General features: G+C 40.2%; 1 protein-coding gene across 1 annotated transcript in view; it reads right to left on the bottom strand.

Annotated features, from left to right (window-relative positions):
- Positions 1-2,242: 2,242 nt before the first annotated feature.
- SPAG17 (sperm associated antigen 17) overlaps positions 2,243-24,178 on the bottom strand; it is a 106,920-nt gene continuing 84,984 nt past the window's right edge. Inside the window, exons 37-50 of the mRNA XM_082076152.1 lie at positions 21,783-21,828; positions 19,339-19,441; positions 18,863-18,916; positions 18,151-18,173; positions 17,833-18,028; positions 15,356-15,458; positions 14,609-14,705; positions 13,238-13,333; positions 11,169-11,320; positions 10,534-10,703; positions 7,381-7,441; positions 6,010-6,154; positions 4,709-4,846; positions 2,243-2,384 (exon numbers count right to left, since the gene is read on the bottom strand). Of these exons, the coding sequence (XP_081932278.1) occupies positions 4,710-4,846; positions 6,010-6,154; positions 7,381-7,441; positions 10,534-10,703; positions 11,169-11,320; positions 13,238-13,333; positions 14,609-14,705; positions 15,356-15,458; positions 17,833-18,028; positions 18,151-18,173; positions 18,863-18,916; positions 19,339-19,441; positions 21,783-21,828 (1,383 nt within the window). The 3' untranslated portion in view covers positions 2,243-2,384; position 4,709. The remainder of the gene's footprint in view (positions 2,385-4,708; positions 4,847-6,009; positions 6,155-7,380; positions 7,442-10,533; positions 10,704-11,168; positions 11,321-13,237; positions 13,334-14,608; positions 14,706-15,355; positions 15,459-17,832; positions 18,029-18,150; positions 18,174-18,862; positions 18,917-19,338; positions 19,442-21,782; positions 21,829-24,178) is intronic.

Genomic DNA, 24,178 nt, shown 5'->3' with positions numbered 1-24,178 from the left:
AAAACAGTTCAGTTGATCAGTCTTCTGGCAGCACCTCAGGTGTAATAACTACATCTCTTACTGCTGTTAGAAAAAATGTTGTCGGGGGCTGATGGTTCATTTTTCTTTAGAATCACGGTAATTTACAGCAGCACTTCGTGCTCCAATTCCAGGACATGGGTCTCAGACTCTTTATGGAAATAGCAATCCTTATACTGCTCTACCAGTTGTTTCTGGGTGCGTCTATAATTTGATATTTGTCCAGATGTGAATGAAACTTGTGATCAGACAGCTCCACTCAAACACGTCTCTATCCTATTCCACTTTAATCTATCCTATTCCTTTACTCCTCTCAAAGGAGACCATCACAAGAGGGATTACTGCAGTGGGAGGGAGAGGAGTCACTGCAGGATGATGAATTATGTTGGTAACCTTAGTTGTCATCTTGTATCCATGTCAGCTGCTGCTGAAATGGGCTAACCCACTGGGAAAACAAAGGAAGAAAAGTGTTAAAAATGGAGGGGTGGCTCATGATACCACAGTGCACCTTCAGCAGTGGTGACTGAGGAGATATCAAAACCAGGTACCAAAAGGAGAAGGCTGACTCTATGCCTCTGTGTGTGATGTGCTCTGTTTACCTTAATGCTGTGGAAATAAATTTTATGCAGCCTATGTAATGAACTGCTGGTTGATGATCCTCTGGGAGGCCTGGGAGAAAAACCATGGCCACAGGTGTGCATGAACTTAAGGACTGATGACAAGGATGTAGATGGTGGTATAGAAAAGTAAATTGGGATGCAGAGTCATCTCATGATGATGGCAGGTGTCTCCTTTGATCTAAGTTGGAGGAGGTGGAATTCATTCACCTTTGTCTCTGATGTCACTGGGATTTGGGAAGAATCCTTGGAAGAAAAGGTTTTGAGGTGGTGGAAAGTGGTTGTTGTCTCTCCTTGGTCCTGACACAGGCTTCACCATTGAACTTTCCCTCTGGTTCTCTGAATTATATCACGTTACTGGTCTATACTGGCAACAATGGCTTGCCTTAGAGCTCAGAATGTGCTACCAAGGAAGCTGATGTAGGACCGTTGGCTGTGTCTGCAGAAAACTGAAAAGCATCAGGGCAGAAATTAGCAGAGTCAGTAGAAAAATCATTGGTGTTGGAGAATCCTGGATCAAGTTTGGCACTGCTGCTTGTGGTGTTTTCTCATCTGTGTGTAGGTCTTAAACAATGCCTGAGCTGCCGTTCAGCCTTGGTTAACAGGTCAAATCTGACTCAAAGAGCTGATGGAGAAATACTTGTGTCTGGTGGGGCAGACAAAAACACCACTGCAGTGCTTGGATGGCTACTGAGGGAGCTAGGCATATTCTTCAAATAGGTCTGTCCTCTGCCAACAATCCCCTGATACACCAGAATTCTGGTATGCTTAGGTATGCCACCTTGCCCTTGGGTGAAATTCCCTGGATTTACAAACCTGAGCAGGAAAGCACCTGCAAATACAGGGCCAACTTAAACTGTGCTTCATTAGAATATGCATCTCACTTAACAGTCTGGATAGGAGACTCTAAAACTGGCATTCATATTTCACACTGGTGAAAACTATTATTTAACCCCAGATCATAGGATTCTCAGTCACTGTAAAGTGTTGAGAGAACCAGTCATCTGCATGTATCAAGGAAAATTTCCCATCTCTCAGGATGTCACATGCTGGAAAAAGGAGGAAGGACAGGAAAGCAACTAATTGGAAATTAATTCATAGAAAGAAAGCAGAACTGCACTTGGATATACAAATATGGTGTCTCAAAAAGGGACTGAGATATTTCTTTTAGTCACTACTGTGTAAACAGGAACAAAGGCGGGCAGAAAGCCTATCTCTGAGTGGCTCAGTCTTCCACTTTGAAGAGAGATGTGCAGATAAGCATTTGAAGATGATAATGTCTAATAGTGAGCAAGAGGATATAAGCAGAATCCCTCTCTGTCACTCTCTCTCTTTCAAGTGTCACTTTGTGTACTCATAATCCCCATCTGGTGCCTACAGCTATTTATAGATAGATGAACACACCGGAAGTTAAGCCTATGACTGTGAAAGTAAACACAAATGTAGGAATTAAAAGACCAGAACAGATCTCTTGGGAACCATTCAGCACTCTCCTGAAGTGCAGAGTATCAGACAGCAGGGTTGAAATACAGTAACCTTTCCACTGTTTGCATTTCAGACAGCCATGTCAGAAGGCTGTGCAACTTTTGGACCACCCTTTCCATTAATAGGGGACAGAAAAAATATTTATTCATGTTAATCTGATTAGATAAATGAAAAAGTCTACATTGGGATGTTTCCATAACATTGGACTAAAATTCTGGTATTTCAGGATCACTGATCTTCATCTTATTCTTCTAGGGCTCTGACCTGTAGCGCAAGAGAGAAAATTAACATGAAAGCAAAGGAAAAAAATCAAACCCCAGCTCAACCTTTGTACAGTTGTTGAAACAAAGCCAGTAATTCTGTCCAGATTCTTTGCAAGTGTTGTGTGAGCACTGTGATTGCCACAGACTGGCTTCTGTAGAACTGGCCTCTACTCTTGCTGTTGGAAGGGAACAATGTGAGAAAAGGTTCTCACATGGGCTTCAATTAGAAAAGGAGTTTGTTTTTATTTTGCAAATTGAGTGGAATGAAAATGACCATGAGTTCAGGATGGGCAGTCAATTTAGGAGTACTGAAGGCTTTTCATTGGCAGCTCTCTATACAGTATTAAGAGAATCTTTGTGAAATGTTTTATGTATAAATGAGAAATAACTAAGAAAATGTAAATGAGATATGACTAAATTGGGTCAGGTGATGCTTCATCAGTGATTTTTGCTTGTTGGTCTTTACTGGGAGGTGTGGCAAATTTGTGATCAATTTAATATTGCAGGGACATTTCTAGGTCTCACTGCAGAGAATCATATTTGCTCTGGTGATAATCACCTGGGAAGGTTGTCCCATGCTTCTGCAAAGACTTAACTATTTCTGTTTTGGATGGCTGAACAAGACTATTTAACCATGTGGAGGATTTAACTTAGGAGTCAGTGTTTAATGTTTAGTGATTTTAGACCAACTAGTCCGGAGTTCCTCCATGTATTTGTGATGGACATGGTTTTGAGTCCAGGAGATTTTGTGGGGAGGAATGTTTGAAGAAGCATTTGGTACAGTTGCTTGGGTAGCCTGGGGTGGCTATAGCCAGCTTTGGTAGCAATTATCAATTCACAGAAAGATGCTGTCAGAACAGAAGGGAGGTGTGACGATGGCCATGGCAACTAGGAAAGCAGTGCCCATGATTAGCTGGATTAGTCTCCTGGGAGTAAAATGCCATGTGGTTAATGTCTCTCCACCCAGAGCTTTTAATAGGAGATGTCACTGATAAGAATTTCCAGGACTTAAGACTTGCCAGGAAAAACAACACCACCACCACACCAGACTGGTGTATACCCAGTGTACAGACATGATCCAACAGCCGCATCGTAGTTCAGGGACTGTAGTGGACTGAGTTGGGACAGTGTGGTGTCTCACTGAAACGTGAACTGTGTGAGTACTTCTCTTTCAGCTCAACAGAAGGTGGGAGAAGTTTGCCTAATTTGCCTTCACTGATGAGCTCCAGGCTGTAAGCCCCTAAGCTGGAAGGCATTAAATTCTCTGTTCTTCTAGACTATAATTGGCTGTTACTCTGAGGGTAAAATTCCACAGTGGAAAAGGTAAGATATTTAAACAGGAAAAACAGCTATGTTTGAAGTACTCTGGCCAATCCTAGAGCAGATGCAGCAGTCAGAGGTACATGTCTTTGCTGTGCATCTTTTGAGAACTGACTGATGTGGTCACTTTTTCTCCACAGGAGAGGAAATGAGATACAGCTGGGATTTCTTTACTGACTTGTTAGATAACATGACAGACTTACAGATGTTGAAGTTGAAAGAAAAAGATTATGTCAGTGTTACACATATGAGGCAAATGGGGACTCTTGAGCTGAGAAGAAACATCCATAGGGTTCCTGTTTATGAACTATCACCATTGATTGTACTGTAGAGCATCTGAGTTGATGTGGGTGAGATGAAACAGCAGCCAGATGTTAAACATGTTGGCTAGTGGTTTGAGAAGAAATTCCCAATAAGGCTTTTTTGTTGGCAGGGAACACATATCCACTCGCCATATAGAGTCTGATTCTGTAAGGGTAGAGAAATGTGCTGCATGAAATAATGCATGCACAGGGTTGTGTGTGCTTGAACTTGTCATGTTATGGTTGCTCCATCTGTAAGACTCCTGTCCCTTATTAAACTTACTGTTAGTGTCAAAGGGTCAGCAGTAAGACTTGGTTTTAGAAAGTGAAGAGTGTTAAAGAGAGGCTGATTTATTAGGGCTTAACTGCAATAAATCCAGCCTCCTACTGCCTGGAGACTCAATGACTTGTTTAATGTGGAGACAGTTAAGTGAAGGATTTGGGACAGGACTGGGGAAGCTCTGCTGTGGGTGCCTCCACTGAGCTGAGTGGTTGTAGTAATCTGTAAATCTTTTGCAGTGAGTCCTTTGGTTAATGTAATCCAGTGCTTCCCTTTTCTTGTCTCAGGTTGTCATGTCTGGGTGACATATGCATGACAGCTTTGCTGTCAGTTACATGAGGTTTGATGGTATGGATAAGAAGCCAAGAGAAGGTAAAACAACTGTACTTTAATTTAGCTGGTATCACTGTATCCGGTACTTACATTAACTAGAAAGCTTTCGGGGTAGTGTAATCCGGAACTGTGTCTTGGTGCTTGTAGGAACTGCCCGGACTGTTGCTGCCACCCCACCCTGAGGGTATCCTTGTGGCCGGCACTCATAAATGTCATTGGTTAACACAGGTGGAATATTGTGTTAAGAATCTGAACATTTCTGTGCATTTATGTAACTAAAGATGTGGGGGGGCTGGAATGAATTCTGGAAATAAGGCTGTGAAACAAACTTGAATCTGCACTACTGCCCCCAGCTCAAAGATCAAAGACCAGGTAAAATATTGGGGAAGGGCATGTTTTGGAGACTGGTCTGCAAGTGTGTGTCTGAGGACTGGGTAAGTGGGAACAGAGCAGGAGCTGGTTTGTGCTGCTATGCCACCAGTCCTGTCTAGCTCAGCTCCACAATAACGGGCATGGAAGTCTTCTTTGGGTCACTATGAAATAAATTTGGGGAGTTTCAATGTTACTTCCAGAGCATATAAAGCCTCAGTGGAGTTGCTGTTAGCTAGTACTCTGGTCAGTCTCAGAGGACCCTGAAGTTCCCCTGTATTTGGTAAGGGTGGCCCTTACCAGGAGTGGAGCTTCTGGCATGTTTGGATGTATCTTGCCTTGCTATTTCTTGTATAGGTTTCCAGAAGACCTCCCAGACTTTTAAGTGTAAATTTGATTAAAAGTCAAACAGAACTTCACCCTTTCTTGTGAACTCGCCCTTAAAAATTAGCTTGTAATTTTATCTAAAAAATAATTATGGTTTCTGGAGCACAAGGGAAATAGAAAGAATAGTTCTTGACTTTGCCGTTTGCTTCTACTCTACCTCTGTCCTCAATTAAACAACCGAAAAGCCCACTGAACCCACACTGGGCTGATTTCTGACGGCATTTGTGCTTCTGTCTCTGCTGACACAGGGTGTGTCTCATTTGTCCGTTTAGTATCCAGGACGATACATGCTACTATAGGTTCAAAAATGTTACAAAGGATTTCCATTGGGAATGCTGGGAAAGAGTGCCTATTATTTTCATTTGTTTTTTTAAAAGCTTTATCTTTCTGACCTTACCATTCTGCCTTTCCCCGCTTTTCAAAACCTCGTTACTCTCATGTAAATGGCTTTTGGGGTCAGAATCCTAAATTTGTCATGCTTTTGAAAACACCATTTGTGTGTTTCTGAAAAGGACAGTAAAGCTTGCTACCCCAGCAGCCTGCACTGGAAATGAAGCTTAAGGCTCATGACTGGTGGACAGTCCCCAGGGCTGATACTAGAAGGTGTGTGTGGGAAGTAAGACAACAAAGGATATTTGCTCTCACAGGCAGGAGAAGAGTCTCTGTTTCTGTTAATATTTCAATATCATGGGAAATTTCTTCAAGGCCACCGGTATCCTCCCTTTCAATTACCATGGCAAAAATCTGTATCTCCAGTTCCACCTGCAAGCCTGCTGCCACCTAGGAGAGAGAGAGTATTGCTCATAGGTAAGGTGCATGTTTCAGACACAGTCCCCTCTAGCAGTGTTTGCAGCTGGTTCTTGTTCTGCATTGTCTGATTAAATTAAAGGCATGATTGTGCTTGCCAGTTACCCAATATCTGTTTCACTAGAGGGACCTGTACAAAACAGTCTCTTCACGTTGTGGTTTGAAAGAAAACTGCCGGGTGTTTGCATTTTTGCCCCTTAAATTTCCTTTTAGGTTCCAGAGGGAAAAGGGGAATTGGACAGCTGGAAGAGAAACAAAAACAATGCCCCATATGTCAGTGTTTAAGAGGCATTTGGACAATGCCTTCAATAACATGCTTTAACTTTTGGTCAACCCTGAAGTTGTCAAGCAGTTTGACTAGATGATTGTTGTAGGTCCTTTCCAACTGAAATACTCTATCTTATTCTAAAAAGAACATAGAGGCAGGGAGAAAAGGGAGATACAAAAGGCATGGATGTGTGGAGAGGGAAAGAAAATGGAAATTATTCCAGCTGTTTTAAGTACTGAGTTGTGGCTGGGGCTCTGGACGAGGATGTTTAACTTGCATCCTGGCACTGCCTCCTTGCACAAGTTACTGCCGCTGGATTTTGTGCCTGTAAAAGCATTGGCAAGGATATTGCCTGGTATTACCTGGATGGTATGGGGATACTGGCCAGCACAATATTTATTCAGATAGTACACGCAGGTGAAGAGCGACTGAACAACAGCAGAAAACACAAAAGCTTCCTACTTAATGGGACAATTTCACGTGCTATGGTGCTCTGCTAGATAAAAGACTTAAGGTGGAGAATATTGCAAGCAGGAGAAGAAATAGCTGAGGCTTCAACTCTCAAAGGTGTTAGGACAGAAGAAAAAGTCTAGGTGTAAGACAGAGCAGATATAACAAATATCCTAAACAGTAATAGAGTTTGCTTCAAACAAGCTATCTTTAACATCAGTGCTTGACCTGCTGCTTTCCACTGAACATTTATCCCTTTGCATTCTGGCACAGGCTCTGAGACTCAGAGTGCACGGAGTGCTTGGCAGAAGGCAGCAGAGGGACAGCAGAAGGCAGTATCACTTCAAATGATTTTAAACAAATCATGTACCCTGCCAGCTGTATTCCCAGACAGCTGGTGTGAAAGGACCCCTAGATGGCCTGAGGGCCAGCTGCATCTAGCAAAAAAAAAAACCCCTAAAAGATCATCTGCGTAACCTACAGGTCCTGGTGCATACATCACTCTCAGTCCCGTGTGCGGAGGTGGTTGCTTCACCCGAAACCTGTCGGATAGAGAAGAGAATCAGTTTAGCAGAAACTGTTTCAGGCAGGCAGAAGGCCTTGCTGGGAAGCAGGCTCCCCGCTCTTCCTCTGCTTGTGCAAACAATAGCAGAATGTTGTAGCTCATCCTTCCTGTCACAATGTACAACCTGGGCTACAGCGGTATTCCTGGGGTTTTAGACAAGGCTCAAGTTTCTAGCAAAAAAGCCCAAAATAGCAGATTAATAGATCAAAGTAAGTCTCCGAACAGCTTGTTACACTCCCTGGTCCTTACAACAGACTGTGAAATATCAGCATTCTAAGCCTGCATACAGAAAAGGAATTGAAGTACAAATTACATCTTCCTGGCAAACACTTGTGGGTTGCAGACCCAGAAGTCCTTCACAATTTTTATTTTATGTCCTTTGATATTATTCTATTGCAGAAGGCATGATACTGGTATAAATTTTGAGTAAATAATCTTTAATTTGACAGTATCCACTAAGAGTAGTTTCACTTCTTCATTTCTCACTGATTATTTCACATCTGTGCAGTCCTTTTGTGCACACTGTTAAGATCTCTAAAGATCATGAGAGCAGCTATGACTTCAACTTTTACATGGCTTTGGACTTAATCTTGTGATTTTCATTTCTACCTGAAGAACAGTTACCAGCAGGTACTTGCACCACAAGCTGTTAAAATGCAAGCAGTAGAAGAGACACTCCTGGTATATGGCTCCATCTTCTGGAAAGCTCTGGTAGAATTACAAACTGGCTGCCAGAAAACTCTGCTTTCTCTGGAGTGCTGTCTGTCATGAGAAACTGGATTCAATCTTTGTCAAGACGTCCCAAGAAGTTCAGGCTATGGTATGGACAGTTTGGAAGACACATAGCAGACACATCTCAGAATTGCCCACTGTTGGCGCTAAACCTGCCCTCAGCATGTTCTCCTGTCATTCAGCAGCTAGTCACTTAGGTCTCCTCTCAAAGCATCCAGTAAAGGGCTTAAAAGATAATCTGGATTTATCAGAATCCTGGTGGTATTTTCCTTACATACAGTGCCCTGGCATGAGGGGGGGGGGGGGGAAAAATGTTAGGTGCACAGCTGGAGCTCTAGGATGTTGGTATGTGATCTGCTGACTTATCATGGCATGTACCATGATGCTTAAATGTGCATTAAATGAAAAAAATGTCTCTTTGAGGCAATATCTAACTAGGCTGATTAAAAAAATAATCTCTGCCATCCACCCTGATGGAAGGACCTGTACAGCAGTCTCTCAACTGGTCTTGAATAGATTTCTAAGGTGTCTAGTTGTCTGAATACTCGCAAGAGATCATGATCATCCCAGCCAAGTTGAATCTCCTGTGAGCTTCTTTTTTGATGAAAATTAGCTACCCCAGGAGGAACAACAACAACAGTCAGACATAAATGTTTATTGCATTCCAGCACTGTTGTACCAGAGTAAAGGGATGCTGTGACTGCCAAGGTAGTGTCACTGCGACACCTCTCTCAACTCTCTTTTTAAGAGGACATCAGTCTAGGTCACCTGCAGCCAGAAAAGGGAGGTTTGGCAGGTGCTTGCTCATGTGAAGTGTGAAGAAACAGCAGCCAGAAGCTGCAGCACATCATAGCCCTGAGACTTGCACACTCAAGCCCAAGAATGGATAATGCCCTCCGTACTGTTTTCCTTAACCAGTGCTAATGTTGGAGGAAAAGACAAACACTATTTATCACCAGTGCTAAGAAGAGGAACCAGCTTTTGAACGACCTAGACCAACATTACAGTAGGATGTTTATTTCCATGCTTTCAGTTAGCCTCCCTCTCCCGGGACCTGTGGGTCTAGCACAAAAAAGGCCCATTTAACAGCAGTGGTCCAAGCCTGAGTCACAAATGGATGAGACTGGCTAAATAGCAGCTTTCAGTTAATTGCTAAATAAACTCAGCATCTCCAGCTGCAGGTATTAATGGAGGATAGGTGGGACTGAGAAGCTGACAATGGAAAACTTTGGTGGGAATAGCTATCTTAGAACACAGGGTTTTGAAAAGCTTGGGTTTGGCTTTGGGGCTTTTGAGCCATTTGAAATGAAAGCCTCCCACCAAGTACTGCAATTCTTGAAACCATCTGGTGGGTTATAACCATTCAAATGAAGCTATTTTGAAGTGTCAAACCTTAGATGTAAGCCCAGAAGTTTTAAGGACAAAGAGACCGTTATTGCAGGTTCTTCTTTAAGCTAAAAAGCAAGGTACATATAGCACAGCAAATGCAGCTGAGCAAACTGAGTGGGAGGAATATCCTTTGCCTTATTTTCTGTCACATGTATGGCACCTGGGAGGACAGGGGTCATAAGCACACCTGCCTGAATACTGCTAAAGTCAAACCACTGGAACTGTGCTGGTGCAGGAGTGACTGAGTGAACATACGTGACTCAAAAGGGGAATTCTAGCACAGAAGAGCAGTCACAAGCATTTTCTTTTTGTATTTGTATATCCTCTAAACTGCAGATGGGTGAATCTGATAATTTCTCATGATTTGTCATGCAGTGCAAGAGTCGATCTGCTGGACTGTAGCCCTTGAAATGGACTTACTCATGCTCACCACATTGGGACACAGTGTGGTGCTATCCTGTCCCACACGCTGACGGGGTGACACTCAGTAAGGGAAACGTGGGCATAAATACATGCTTTATTTTATCCTCATCCTCTGCTTGTTCCCAGTGTCACCACTGAAGCTGTTTTTCAGTGCAGCTAAAGACATGTGGCTGCCTGAATACGGCTGTGCCTATTTCCCAAAGCCAAATGTAATACTGGTTACCATGAAAGAGCTTGGTCACTGAACCTGAGAAGTTCAGTAGGAACTAGTAGATAATCCTGATGGGCCAGGACTATGCATACAGGACCTGCTGTTCTTTACTGCTTTCTATCTTCCTGATAATACTAATATGCAAATAATTCTAAAGTATTTCTAATATTCTCTCCTATATCCAGTCAGTCATTATCAAAAGATTCCAAATATAAAAATACTATTTGTTACCTCATATTAATCAGATCAGCTTGACAATTAACAAGAAATGCACATTTGGACAGTTAACCAAGGTACTAAGAACTCAAACTAACCTTAAGAAGTCCACACCAACATTCTTCAGGATCACAGTCACCTCATAGGTGCAGCCTTCCTTTAGTACTCCAAAATCCACTCTGAGTGGAATGAGGTGGAAGCCACTAAGACGCTGTTTTGTTGTTGCAAGAGAAGATGTGTTGACCTTTCCTGCCACAGGATCCTCTGTCTTTGCAAGAGAATTAAAATATTAGACAACAGAGAGAGTTGGTGGCCATCGAGTTACGTTCAGAGCTACTTAACCTACAGTTGCCCTCTGTCTACTAATTCTGAAAAACTACAAAAAGACACCCTAATTTGAGTAAAAACTGAAGAAGCACTTTGACTATTTATACTGGTTTGAGTTTTCAGACATGTTAAGCCATCGAGATGTCTCAGGGGGCATGCGGGAAGTTCTGCTCTTCTGGAAATCAGCGCTTTCATGTGGGTGCCTGGTGCAGAACTATGCTTTTGGCAGATGAGTTTGTCCTAGCAGTGAGAGGAAAGGTACTTTTAGAATTGCCAGTAAAGTTATACATAAATTGCAACTGCTATTGTTTCAGTAAACAGATCCAAAATACCTTACGATATTGCTCTAGAAGGAATATTTCCTACAAAAGAGAGGATACTAATATCAACAAAAAAGATGTTTTACCTTTTCGTTTGGTATGGAGTTTGGTTTTCTCCCCTGAAGGGATGATGGTAATTTCACTTTCTCTTTTCTTGGCTGTCCTGCAGCATTCACCAGCAGACTGTGAACTTTACGTTGTAAGGGCGTTTCCTGTGATCTTGCAGCCTTGTTTAGGTCTGGGAAGGAAAGATTTTTCAAAATAATGAAAAATGAAGCATTATATTCAGCCTAATCCTGAAGTTCTTGTTCAGGTAAGACTTTTATTTTCCATGAAAGCATTTGATTAGCACAAGAACAGAAGAATTGGTACCATTTTTATTTAAGATGTCAAGAAAGGCATTAAGAAACCCCCAAATAGTAGTGAGTAATTAAAATGTAATTAGTAAATAAAGCAGTATTGTAAGTATTAAAACTAGTTGGAAGCACCTTGATGGGAACTCACAACGAAGATATAAAGACCTGTGAAAGTGATTAAAAACAGAAGAGGAGGTACAAAACTCCAAGCACTAAAATAAAAATTGAGGACATTGCTATTGCAAAGGCACGCCTGCACTGCACAATGATCAGTTCAGCAGAAACACCCAGGCTGGTCAAGTCAAATCTGTATGTTAATTTAACAACAAATTCTGGTCCAGACACCAAAGCAGTACTGCTCTGCCAGCACAGACGACTTGGAACCCGTCTCTAAGCAGGATTTATTCTCTTGAATGCAACAATTAATTCATATGGATGACCTATATGCTGCTGATTTTGGGCTTAAGATGGCCTTAGCTACCTTGTCATCTTTCAAATGTGCTCCACTGTATAATGTAGATAGACTGAACACAGGGATGGCCAGAGCAACTTAGCCTGTCAAGCAAAAGAAACTGTATTTAGATCTAAGACACATTAGCTTACTGTAAAGTCTGATAACTTCTGAAGGGAAAACACAAGACAATTGTGGCTGTCTTCTCACTAGAGGTCAACATCTAGATCAATATTTTGTACTGAAGAGAATTAGTTTTTTCTGAGTTTGGACTGCAGGCACCGTCCAGCTGGAACACTGAGTCTGGTCAGTTAATCATTGTGAGGAGGCAGAAATGTTATTTGAGAAGAGCATCTCCTCTAGATTCCCCGTCTTGTTTCTAGACAACAGAAATGCAGGTCGTAGAGAGGGGCTTCCCACCTACACAGCGAATGGCCCAGAGCTTATTAAAAAGAAAAAGAAGCTAAGCATGCATATTATGGAAGAACCAGTAGCATTTCTTGTTTTGCCCAAAGGTAAGCAAAATGAATGCTTTGGCATTAGAAGTTGATGTACTTTTGGCATCGCTTCACTCACCCTTCCCCCTGCCAAGCTGCTGTTCCTTTTGTCACCTACCGTGTGGCTCTGGAAGTACAGATTAGTACATCTGCCCTGAGGTCTGTGGATTATGCATATATAACAGAGGAAATTCAGCAAGTTTGAAGGCAACAGCTCTTGCAGAGCCCAGCTACTAAGAAACAGTACCAGTATGTGTGGAAAGGAAAGGAGAATGGAAGCTCTATGGAATGCAAGGATGGATTCTGCAAGCATGCACTGCCAAAGCTCAGCTGGTGCAGCATTATGTGAGAGCCAAATGTTGGGGCTAATTAAAGCAGACTGGTGGCTCTCCAGTGGTGATTACCCAAAGCTGTCACCACAAGAAGATGCATGAACAGAGTGAACAACAGTATACACAGCAAGGGAAAGCAAAACTGAACGTGTATGTTTAAATGGCAAAGACCGTTTAACCACAGCAAACTCTGTTCTAGAGTCTTCTATCACAGGCCTTAATGAACAGGAAAAATTCTTGTGCAAATTTTTTTAGTAGAGGAATTACTTCTTGGCTTAGGCTTCAGTTCTACCTTCCCCATCATCCCAGTGTTGTTACAGCAGCTTCCTAGGGCAAAGGAGGGAATCTCTGACATTAATTTTATACCTCTCTCCCTTTCTGCCAGCCTTGCATTCAGATTTATTCAGAATTTGGAACAGAGATAGATGGACTTAAATTTCTGTTGTAAATATTTTGTCAAAAGTTATAAGAAGACAGATAATAACCTGCTCCAAACTACATTCTGGAAGGCAACTTTACCTGTTGTGCTGCTAGAACCTTCATTTTGTTTTGAATATGCCTGCAGCAGAAGGCCAGGTGAAGGTGGGGGACCACCCATGGTATTAAAACATTCATCTGAAGGGAAAATAATGGAATACTGTGATAAGTGTTTTTCATGATCATAATAATTTTAATAAACACATGAAAAAAAAAATCAGAAAGTCTTTGGCACTTTAATTTAGACAGCCTTTGAAAGCTGTCTCCATAGCCATGAGAGGCTAGGTTAATTCTGTATGTGACATTTTGCTCTGCTGGGCAACAGGGATCAAAAATGCCTACCTTGTGACTAGTCATTTCTTGTTCTCTGGATAAGGGAGCAACAAGCAATGAAGGTCTAATAGACAATCCAACACAGGTCTTTTGGTGATTGCAATATGATGAGGAAATATGGGAATCAGTGGGGGCCTGATAAAGCCCCATGGAGGACTGTTTTCCTGACACAATTCTTTCCTGTGTATGACTTAATCTTGCTATGTGATTTTAGTAACTTGTCAGGGCTGCTTTTCAAACAGAACTGAAGTATTCCTCTCAGTGCTATAAAGCTCAAAAATAAGATGATGGTTCACTTTCACTGCTTCCCATCATCTATTCGCTGCTTTCCTCCTGCATCCTCCAAACTATCCTTAACCTGCTTGTTTCCCATTCCACATTGCTTTTGCCCCAGTCCACGTTGCTTTTGCCCCAGTCCCCAAGCTGCCTTGCTTACTATTGAGTTTCAGAATTCCTAGTTTTTCTCCTACAGTCATACTAGTCCTTTTCCAAACTTGGCCTTCTTGGTTCTTACTCGTCCACCTCTAATTACTGTTTATTTAATTTAAGTTTTTCTTGACCATTTTGTGTCCAGCCACCCCTCATTCATAGCCTATGGGGCTTCCACATGCAGTGATGTCTGCAAAGGCTCCTTTAACACACTAAGCATAGAGGTTTCATAGACCACATTTATATTAGTGGATTAAACAGGAGCATTCCCAGATGCTGGAACACGATAATCTACAATGTTAAATTGTTAGAACACTGGCATGATGCTGACTGTGCCACCTAGAAGTCTCTCCAAAACCACTCTCAGGTATACAAGTTTTGGCCTGGTAAAAGGCCATCTTGTTTTGGGAGACTGAATTTACACAGCCTACTCCATATTGGTGGGCCTCAATGTCCAACGCTGCTGGGCATGTTCTATATATCAGAATAGATACAGCCACTGTGGTCCAAGTAGTATAGGAGTCAAAATGACTGGGAATACATGGGGTCAGATAATACAATCTTAAATTTAACTGCAATATAAAATGAGACAAGTGGATAAAACAACGAAGAAGATACTAAAATGTTACCAGACGGAAGAGCTCAAATTACCTGTACTGGTTTTTTTTACCATCTCTAGAGGGAAATTCCCACTTTCTTTTTTTTGAACTGGAGGAAGTTTCATAGACAGTGCTTCCACATCAGGACACTAGAAAAAAAGTAAAAAAGAGGGCTTAGGTGTCACAGCTAAACACTTGGAAAAAAAAAAAGTAGACTCCACTCCCTCCCCTCTGTCAAGAAAAAAGGAGAAAGGGAAGGGAAGAGAAAAGGAAAAAGAAAAGAAGTGCAAAGGAAACAAAGAAGCAGAACCAAAGTGTTAACTAAAAAAAAAAAATATATATATATATATAAGTATACATCAGATTCTGAAGTACATTTTTGAGCATGCTTTATGCACTTACAGCATTTAGCAGGTGAAATTACAACAGGAAAATTTCCTAAGGCCACCTTTAACCCAGGAAGGTTAGTCTTACCGATTCCCTCTTTAGTTAGCAGAGAGATGTTTTTGAGGGGTAAGTAAAAAAATCCAAGGTTCAGCCTCTGCTCTGAATCAGGCTCTCTCCAGAGTTTATGTAAAGAATCTACAGAGTTTGTGCTCAATAAACATATACCCTCTCCAAGATATGTTACCTTTGACAAGGGCATACAATTCCCAGTATAATTTCTGCCATGACTGTCCTCTGTAATGGTTTCTTGAGATAAATTGAGGCTGAGATGTAAACCTGCAACTGTCTTTGTGGGAGTATGGCAGAAACTACATGGCCTAACAGAAATTTGTCCAGTTTTCAGCTACATTACCTTTTCTGGAAAACACTCCCTGCCGAATTCCGATTCAAAATATGGAGGAATTATCTTGTTTCTTATTGCCATTAAGAACTTCTTTCCTTCATCAAGTTCTTTCCTAGGTTTTAACATTGTTGGTAGGGAAAAGAAAGAAAAGAGCATTATAACTGAGTTCACCCTGTTTTCCAGTGTTATGTTTAAAACATTGAGGAAGTGATAAAGGCAAGTGGCACTTTTTTTTCTGTTTAATCACATTAAATGATAAGGCTTGTCATGGCCAATTTTCTCAGTGATAGATCAAGAACAGGCTGGTCTGGCATGCACAGACAATGTCCTCCTCCAATACGGAGGATATGATATGATATGATATGATTATTATATGATTGATATGATATGATATGATATGATATGATATGATATGATATGATGATATATGGAGGGGCTGACATAGGCAGTGGGTTGGCTGCTATGAAGAGCTCCTCCTCAAATCATGGTCTAGTTCTCTAAATCTTGTGGAACATGTCTAAGACTACCAATAATGTCTTTCCAGCCTTCCAACAAACATTTAAATGTGAGAATAAGTATTTCAGATGCAGTGCTAAAATTCATAATACAAAATTAATCTAATTTCCTTCTTTTATCACAGAAAACCTTGATGGCTTTGTGGATACGCAGAAAAAGCTGTTAAAACTTCAGAAGTTAAGATTCACCAGAGCAAAAACCAGTTATCTTTTCAGCTTGAATTAACACAGATTTATACTACTATAGTTTCACTGGCTTGCAGGGTCTAATATAATCTATGAAATTATCAGTATTAATCATATTGAGAGTTTTGACACTGGCTTTAAAGCTAGAATTGCACATTATGTTCTTGGGTGATGGCTACTCAGAGATATATGTAAGAAGAAATTCTTTAAATAGTATGCAAACTAGTGTAAAATGCTGTATAAATCTGAAATTATGAAAGTTGTTTTTATCATGCAAGTCAGTTGGAAAGTAATTAAGAAGTAGTATGGAAAAGAACTTGGTTTTCTTTGCTATTTAACCTTTCACAAAAAAAAAGAAAGAAAAAGCAAGTTTCTGATCATAGTATTAGTTCATCACCATTTCAAGTTACTATTTAGTCTGAGAAATAGTGAATGACCTAAAGAGCTGTCAATATAATTATTTTAAGTTTGTTGTGAATGAATGTATGTAACTGATAGCTTTCTCTATGTTGATTCTAGTTCACATATCAAGTTTTCTATTTCAACATAAATTAAATGCATATTTTTAATTCTTCAAATTTAAACAGTCATGCTTGAATTACACTGAGGAATTTGTCATTCACTCAGATTCTTAAAGCCCTTTCTTCTAGAACTGAAAATGATAATGGTTTTAGTGTACAATGCTTTAATAAGAAGTTTTTGTGTGGTACTAGAGAATTATATAATGCAGCAATATAATTATGTTTCACTATAGAATAATATTCTGTAAATTTACTTTCTAAACCCCATATTTTTCTCTCAATTAATAGTGGCTTTGAGATTACTCATATTTTTTAAAATGCTTTTGTGAATTACCATATCTACAGATTGAAATCCAGTGACTTTTGATTTACATCTGGGCAGAAATTCTCCTGAAACTTCATCTGTCTCATTGTGAAATGTACATTTTTAGCAATATATGCTGTTTCAGAGCAACTCTATAGATTTTTCTCTTGAATTCATCAAACAGCATCACAACTCACCAGTGGGAGATAAAGGGAAATTTTTTTAAAACTTGAAAGCAAGTGAAGTAAAGGAAGATTAAAATTAAAATTGAGGGTCAGCCTTAAATACAACTTTCAGTCTTATAAAGATTTTTTTATGTTTATACACATACACACATGAACACATTTCCTCCTGTAAAAGCAATTCTAATCTGAAGATTGTAGCACCTGCCTCAGAACTCCCATGAGAAATACTTTACAAACAGGAAACTGAGATATGGGTAATTCCCAAAGTAGGATGTTCAAATGTGACAAAATGGGCCGTGCTTTATTAAGGCATTGATTTTTTAAGATGACCCTAATCTTAATGGTCTTCTTAAAGATAATGAGTTTACTTACTGTCTACATGTTTTAGCTCCTAAAATGTCCTCAGAAATGCATATGCCTTTCCAGGGTGTAAACCACGAGTGTATCCTGCCTTTTATAGAGCACTCCACAATGAAATGGGAAGGGAGAGAAGCCTCAACAATCAAGTGAGGGAGCGTGGACATGGTAGGCAAACAAATGGCCTGGGGTGATGTGAACATAAGGGACACCACAATCAATAAAACAGGGCTGAAGTGGGGTCACACCAAGCACATGCATGTAAATAAATACATGCCTGTAGGATGGCATTATGGGGAAAGCTTTCAGACTCTTTATGGGCAATTGGCACAGCTGGGTGCCTCTCTGAAATGCGTGTACACTACTGCAGGCAGCAGAGGTAACAAATTGGAGGAATTAGAAGTCCTTGTGCACTTACAGGAGAAGTGTGGAAGGATAGCTCACACGAATGGAGTGCTGTGTGGATGGATACAAGCACTTTACGAAGGGCAGGCCAAGAACGTGAGGAGAGGAAGTTGACCTGTTTGTAAGAGAACAGCTGGAAAGCACAAAGCTCTGCCTGGGGATGGGTGGTGAGCCCCCTGAGAGCTTATAGGTTAGCATTAGTGGGCACACTAACATGGATGACATTGTTGTGGGTGTCTGCTATAGACAGGAAGAAGAAGTGGCTTTCTTCAGACAACTGGAAGAAGCTTCACGTTCATGATATCCACCCCTCATGGGGGACTTATGTCACCCTGTCCACTGCTGAAAGTAGCTCTACAGAGAGGGATTTAGGAGTCTTGGTAGACACCAAATTGAACATGAAGCAACAGTGCACCCTTCTGGCAAAGATCGGCAGAATCCTGGGCTGCATGAGGAGTGTTGTCAGCAGGCCCAAGGAGGCAGGGAGGTGAACCACCTCCACTCAGCACTACTGACACCACATGTGGAGTGCTGTGTCAGATTCTGGGTTCCCTGATACATTGAAAGACACAGACTTAAAGAAGTGAGTCCAGAAAAGGGACCCAAAGATGATTAAGGGCTTGGAGGATCTTTCATATAAGAAGAGGCTAAGGGAGGTGGGACTGTTTTGCCTGGAGAAGCTTTGAAGCACCACCATGTGATAGACATGGGTCTGGGGTTCTATTTGAAAAATTACCTGGGATTTGTGGAATACCTGAATTTTAATCTAAAGCATCAGCATTTGAAAATATTAATATTTTCCATGCTGGTGACAGAACCAGGAAACACTTCTGACTTTAGCCTTGTTTTGAATAGCAGAAATTAACAGCAACACTACTAGATTTTGAAAAAAATGACAGTTAAACCATCCATCCAGCATTTCTGTTGCAGAGAACACCCCATTGAAACCATTACCCAAGACTTGGTGAAATCAGTAACAGTCTTTCCAAAAGCCAGCTTCAATTGCCTCATAAAATAACTTTCTGTCCTACTAATACTATTACCTGTGCTCTTCGTGTCTGCTCTGCCACCTGGATGCTGGTGCTACTCCTTCTGGGCTGAACAATTGGGAAAGAAAAAATAAGTAGTGAAAATGATAAAAATAGCATGATGGTCTCTAAGCATAAAAATATTTACAAGATAACCCTGGAAATAAAATGCTTTTTATGACAGTATGTTAACATCTCAGGTGACTCCTGACTTGGACTTGTATGGTTTGCACAAAATTGCTTGCTTATATCTGCATTTTTATTATATAATTCAATCAAAGAAACCTTAAAAATCCTTCTCAAATGAACTTTAAACTACCTTTGAGCTAGGGAAAAAGAGGTACAGAGGGACAAAATAATCATAGTAAAAGCTGGTAAAACATTGTGCTATGGATCTAGAGATCTGGGTCCCAGTCCTTAATGACAGTCAGTAAAGTACGTTTCCATGCCTGTTATTTACATCTACATCAGTTCTCATTGGTCCATCCTACCTGAAACTCTGCTGTTGGTCCTCTCCTTGGTTAATGATTGACTTTTCTGTGTGATACAGGCGAGGAGACAATACTGCTTGTTCATAGAGCTCAGTTATGTGAGCTGTAAGATAAGAAGTATTATTAAATGTGCATGTTCTGCTAAGTGTAATGAATAATAAACAAATATATATTTTTAATGCATCTTTGTGTCACTTGATGAAAACCTATGGATTCTTTAATAGTGTAAAGGAAACGGAAGAGAGAAGTTCATTCCAAAATCAAGTTCAGAACACTAACAGGTAGGAAATTAATTCTATTCAAGGTAAGAAAGAACCAGAAGCAGATTACATTAATACCCCCGCCCTGTGTTTTCTGAAATATTTTTATGTGATTTCAAAATACAAATCAAATTCCCATGAATATAAAAAGTTGCTGGTATTCAGCCACTTTCTGACTGGGGAGCAATGTTCTGTGTCTCTGTCTCCAGCTGTACAAAATAATATGGGCATTCAGGGACCTTTATTATAATACTTTTAGCTTACTTAGGTTGTGCTTAATCATGGCTGTGAAGGAGCCATAATCAACATTCTCATGGAAGGAACTACTAGTTTAACATGTATAATGGAGAAAAGCTGGTCTTCCCATAGGTGACCAGCTTTGGGGCTTTACTAAAGACTTTCACTGTCCTCTGACATCTTCTGTAAAATGTGTTGCTTACGTCATGGCTCAGACCTCAACTGTGAGTACAATGAAATTTTCTTGGTTGAAAAAAAATTTCTGTTGCAAAACTTGGGAGACAGGAGAGAGGTTTGAGATATGATCTTATTTGATTATGACATCTTTCAGTGTTTCAAGAATTATGTATTGCAAACTTCAAAACTAGGGGTATTTTTGTGACAGCTTTTTCAACATAAAATGTATTTCTATTTTCCCATTCTTTCTTTTTTTGCTTATCTTAAAGAGCTTATCTTTCTCACTTTTTAATTAGCAATGGTATCTTACAAGTACACCTTCATTTTAATTTTATTTTTTTTTTTTTAATTAGGAAGTGTGTAGCAAGCATTTGTTACAGCAGTTTCAATGTACATTGGGTAGTGTGCTTTTTTTTTTTTTTAACAAGCAGAAATAATCTTCACACAGTGGGAAGGGCAGAAAAATATGGGACTGAATTCCGTGGATTTTTCTGTGGGAAAGGCTGATGGATTTTTAAAAGAAAGAAAAATGTTCATTATATTTCTACCTATTGAAAATATTAATAAATGTTAACAAATATCTAATAAAAACTTTAACAGAAATTCACAAGGGAAAACTAATACAGTGTTCCATCTTTTCCCTCAGGCAAGGTTGATGGAACCAAAACACACTATCATTTGAGATCAGATTTTCAAATATAATAAACACCCAGGACTTATCCAGTTGCTTTGAATACTTGGCTGAAATGTTGATACTTGTCCAAAACTGACTAACTGGTAGAGAGGCAATGAGGGTTAGGGTTAGGTTTTAGGGTTAGGCGTTAGGGTTAGTGTTAGGAGTTTGGGTTAGGGCTTAGGGTTAGGGTTAGGGTTATGTGTTAGGGTTAGGGTTTGGGGTTAGGGTTAGGTTTTAGGCTAAGGGTTAGGGTTTAGGGTTAGGGAATTCACAAGGGAAATTCACAAGGGAAAACTAATACACTGTTCCATCTTTTCCCTCAGGCAAGGGTTTCGGGTTAGGGCTTAGGGGTTAGGAGTAGGGTTTAAGGTTAGGATTAGGGGTTAGGGTTAGGGCTTAGGGTTAGGGGTAGGGTTAGGATTTAGGGTTAGGGGTAGGGTTTAGAGTTAGGGTTTAGTGTTAGGGTTACGGGTTGGGATTACGGGTTGGGGTTAGGGTTAGGGTTATGGTTTATGGATAGGGTTAGGATTAGTGTTTAAGGTTTAGGGTTAGGGTTACAGTTATGGGTTAGGCTTAGGGTTAGGGTTAGTGTTAGGGTTAGGGAATTCACAAGGGAAATTCACAAGGGAAAACTAATACACTGTTCCATCTTTTCCCTCAGGCAAGGTTGATGGAACCAATGGAACCAGAACACACTATCATTTGAGATCAGATTTTCAAATATAATAAACACCCAGGACTTATCCAGTCGCTTTGAATACTTGGCTGAAATGTTGATACTAGTCCAAAACTGACTAACTGGTATCATAGTTGTTATACCTGGAAAAACTTCATATGTTTGGAGATGTGGGTCAACATGAGAAATACACATGCCTAAACACAGGCAGTAGTTTTTAAAGAGAGTCAATCACTGATTGCCTCTCTAGTTCTAATTACCTGTGAGAATCATACTCAGAATAGAAGAGACAAAAGTATGTACATTGCACATAGATGAAATCCCCTTTATGTTCCTTCTTCAAAAATAATACTACAGTACTTTATAATTCACTGCGTTATTTTACAATTTTAAAAGATAGATATTGAATTTTTGTTACCGCTAGCACTGAGATCTTCAGATGACTTCTCCCAGTTAGGGATGGACTGCAACGAAGAAGGAATAACTGTGACCACATGAGAAACAGACCTTACAACATCAGCATCCCGATCAAAGTATTTTCCTAAACAAGTGTTATCTGAGAATATGACTACTAGAATGGAGGTATTTCAGTGTGTTTAAAAATATGAGCTAGGAGAAAATGAAATGAAGCACAGGGTGTTACAACAAGATGGACCCCGTTTCAAAGCAGTATATTTCATGATGGCAATATGTTACAATTATTCTAAAACTTACAAACTGTTTAATTAGCTATCTAGTGGTAATCATTTGGAACTCTATGCACCACCATTACTGGTGGTAAGAGTTTCATTCATGGGCGGTTCATGGTTGCAGAGATATAGTGATTTCAAATTGGGTCCATCTTTTTGAAACACTCCATACAATTTCCCTGGACTAAACAAGTATTTGTTTTCTTCTTGATGACCTGCTTCACAGGTGGCTTTGTATTTTATATGGTTGCTGTTTATTAAATCAAATAAACCAGCTCAAATCCTTCTACAAAGGATTTGAACCAGATCTAAACTCACAGCCACAACAAGAAATCAAATAGGAAATGTGTTCAGGATTTTGTAGGCTTCATTAATGAGGAGCTGAGCTTCGTTACTCTTGTGGCTGGTTTACAGTAAAGTATTGGAGGGGTAACATTCTAAACTAAGCTGTTTCTTTTATTCTAATGCTGGAATAAAAACTGGAAACCAGAGTTCCTGTGACCAGGCAACCTAAGTTGTAACAGAGCTGGGGAACAGTGGAGACTTTTGACAACCACTCCTGGGTCACAGCGGCTCCAGAGTGAGACTCTACTGCTCAGAAGATAGTAATCCATTGTGAAATCTGTACCTGGAAATGTGCTCAGGGTAGCTGGGAAAACTAACAGTAGTCACTAGCAAAGTCCATTGGAACTGAGCAGCATTTGAGATTCAGCACCTCAATCTCATCAAAGCAAGTAAATGTCATAGAATCATAGAATGTCCTGAGTTGGAAGGGACCCACAAGCACCATTGAGTCCAACTCCTGTCCCTGCACAGGACAACCCCACAGTTCATACCATGTGTCTGAGGGCGTTGTCCAGTCTCTTCTTGAACACTGTCAGGCTTGGGGCCGTGACACCTCCCTGGGGAGCCTGTTCCAGTGCTCCACCACCCTCTGGGAGAAAAACCTAATGTATACAGGCAGATGGAGTTGCTGACAGATCACTTCTCTGTGTTCCTCTTTCCAGAAAGGTTGTGAATTCCTTATTGCTTTTGTTTGGTTGGTTTGTGTTTTTTTTGGTTATCGTTTTTATTTGTTTGGGTTTTTTTTCTGGATTTTTTTTTCTCCACCCTTTTTAAAAATTGTATGTCACTTGAAGGTACTCAGCAAAAATATATACAAAATCTTATAATATATAAAAAAGGCTTTTGTTTCAGCAAATGAAAATACTAACTTGGCTAAAAAGTTCAGAGACAAATTCTAGCATTACATGGGTTTTTTAAGCTTATAAAGAAAAAGAATAGTAAAGTTATAGATCTATCCAGAAAACTAGGAAAAGGAAATTAACAGTATTTAAAACTGTAAAGATCTCACACCTAACATTTTTGCATGTTGAGAAAAGGTTTAAAAGGTAGACACTAAGGCTAAGATGATGTTTGTTTGCTAGAACACACTCACTTTCAAAAGGTGGATAGATCATCTGTTAGTGAATATTTAAACTAACATGTCTAGATCTCATTTTTCAAACACCAGATTTTTTAACTGGGTATGTATGAAAAAAATCTAATGTGTGAATTCACATCATGCAAGATACCAAATTAAAGGAAGCCATAGGAAACAAGTTATTTAAATACCTGAAATAGAGCAAACTAATCAATCACATTTTATACAAGATGCAAGTAGTGTTTTTCTCATTCATCCCACCCACTTCTGCTGCTTGAACTTCTCTGATTTTTTGCCACTCATCTCTCACTAACCTCACTGTTTCCTGACTGCTAACCTAAGTCCCTCTTTCCCTATTTTCCCACCTTTCCCTTTCCTTATTCCCCTCTCCTTTATTTTCATGCTCTATTTAGCTCTGCAAATCAGCAGAACACATTTTCTAAAAATATACATGCTGTTCAGCAGTAATAACAATATTCCTCCAGACTGGTTTTGGATTATCCCAAAAGCAGAGTTTAAAGTTTCATTATGGAGGTGGCTGTGGTTGAAATCAAATTCTCCCAGCTGCAATGACAACAGACTGGAAACATTCTCATCCTAATGTTGGGGGATATACACATTTCCGTAACTTTGGCCTGTGTGTTTGGGAATGGATCACCGCAAAGAGCCAAACTCTGAATCTGTTTTCAGTATTGCTTCCCC

The sequence above is a fragment of the Streptopelia decaocto genome (assembly GCF_964273445.1).
Source record: "Streptopelia decaocto genome assembly, chromosome: 1".
Lineage (NCBI taxonomy): Eukaryota > Metazoa > Chordata > Aves > Columbiformes > Columbidae > Streptopelia > Streptopelia decaocto.
This window is presented reverse-complemented; position numbering and strand designations above follow the sequence as displayed.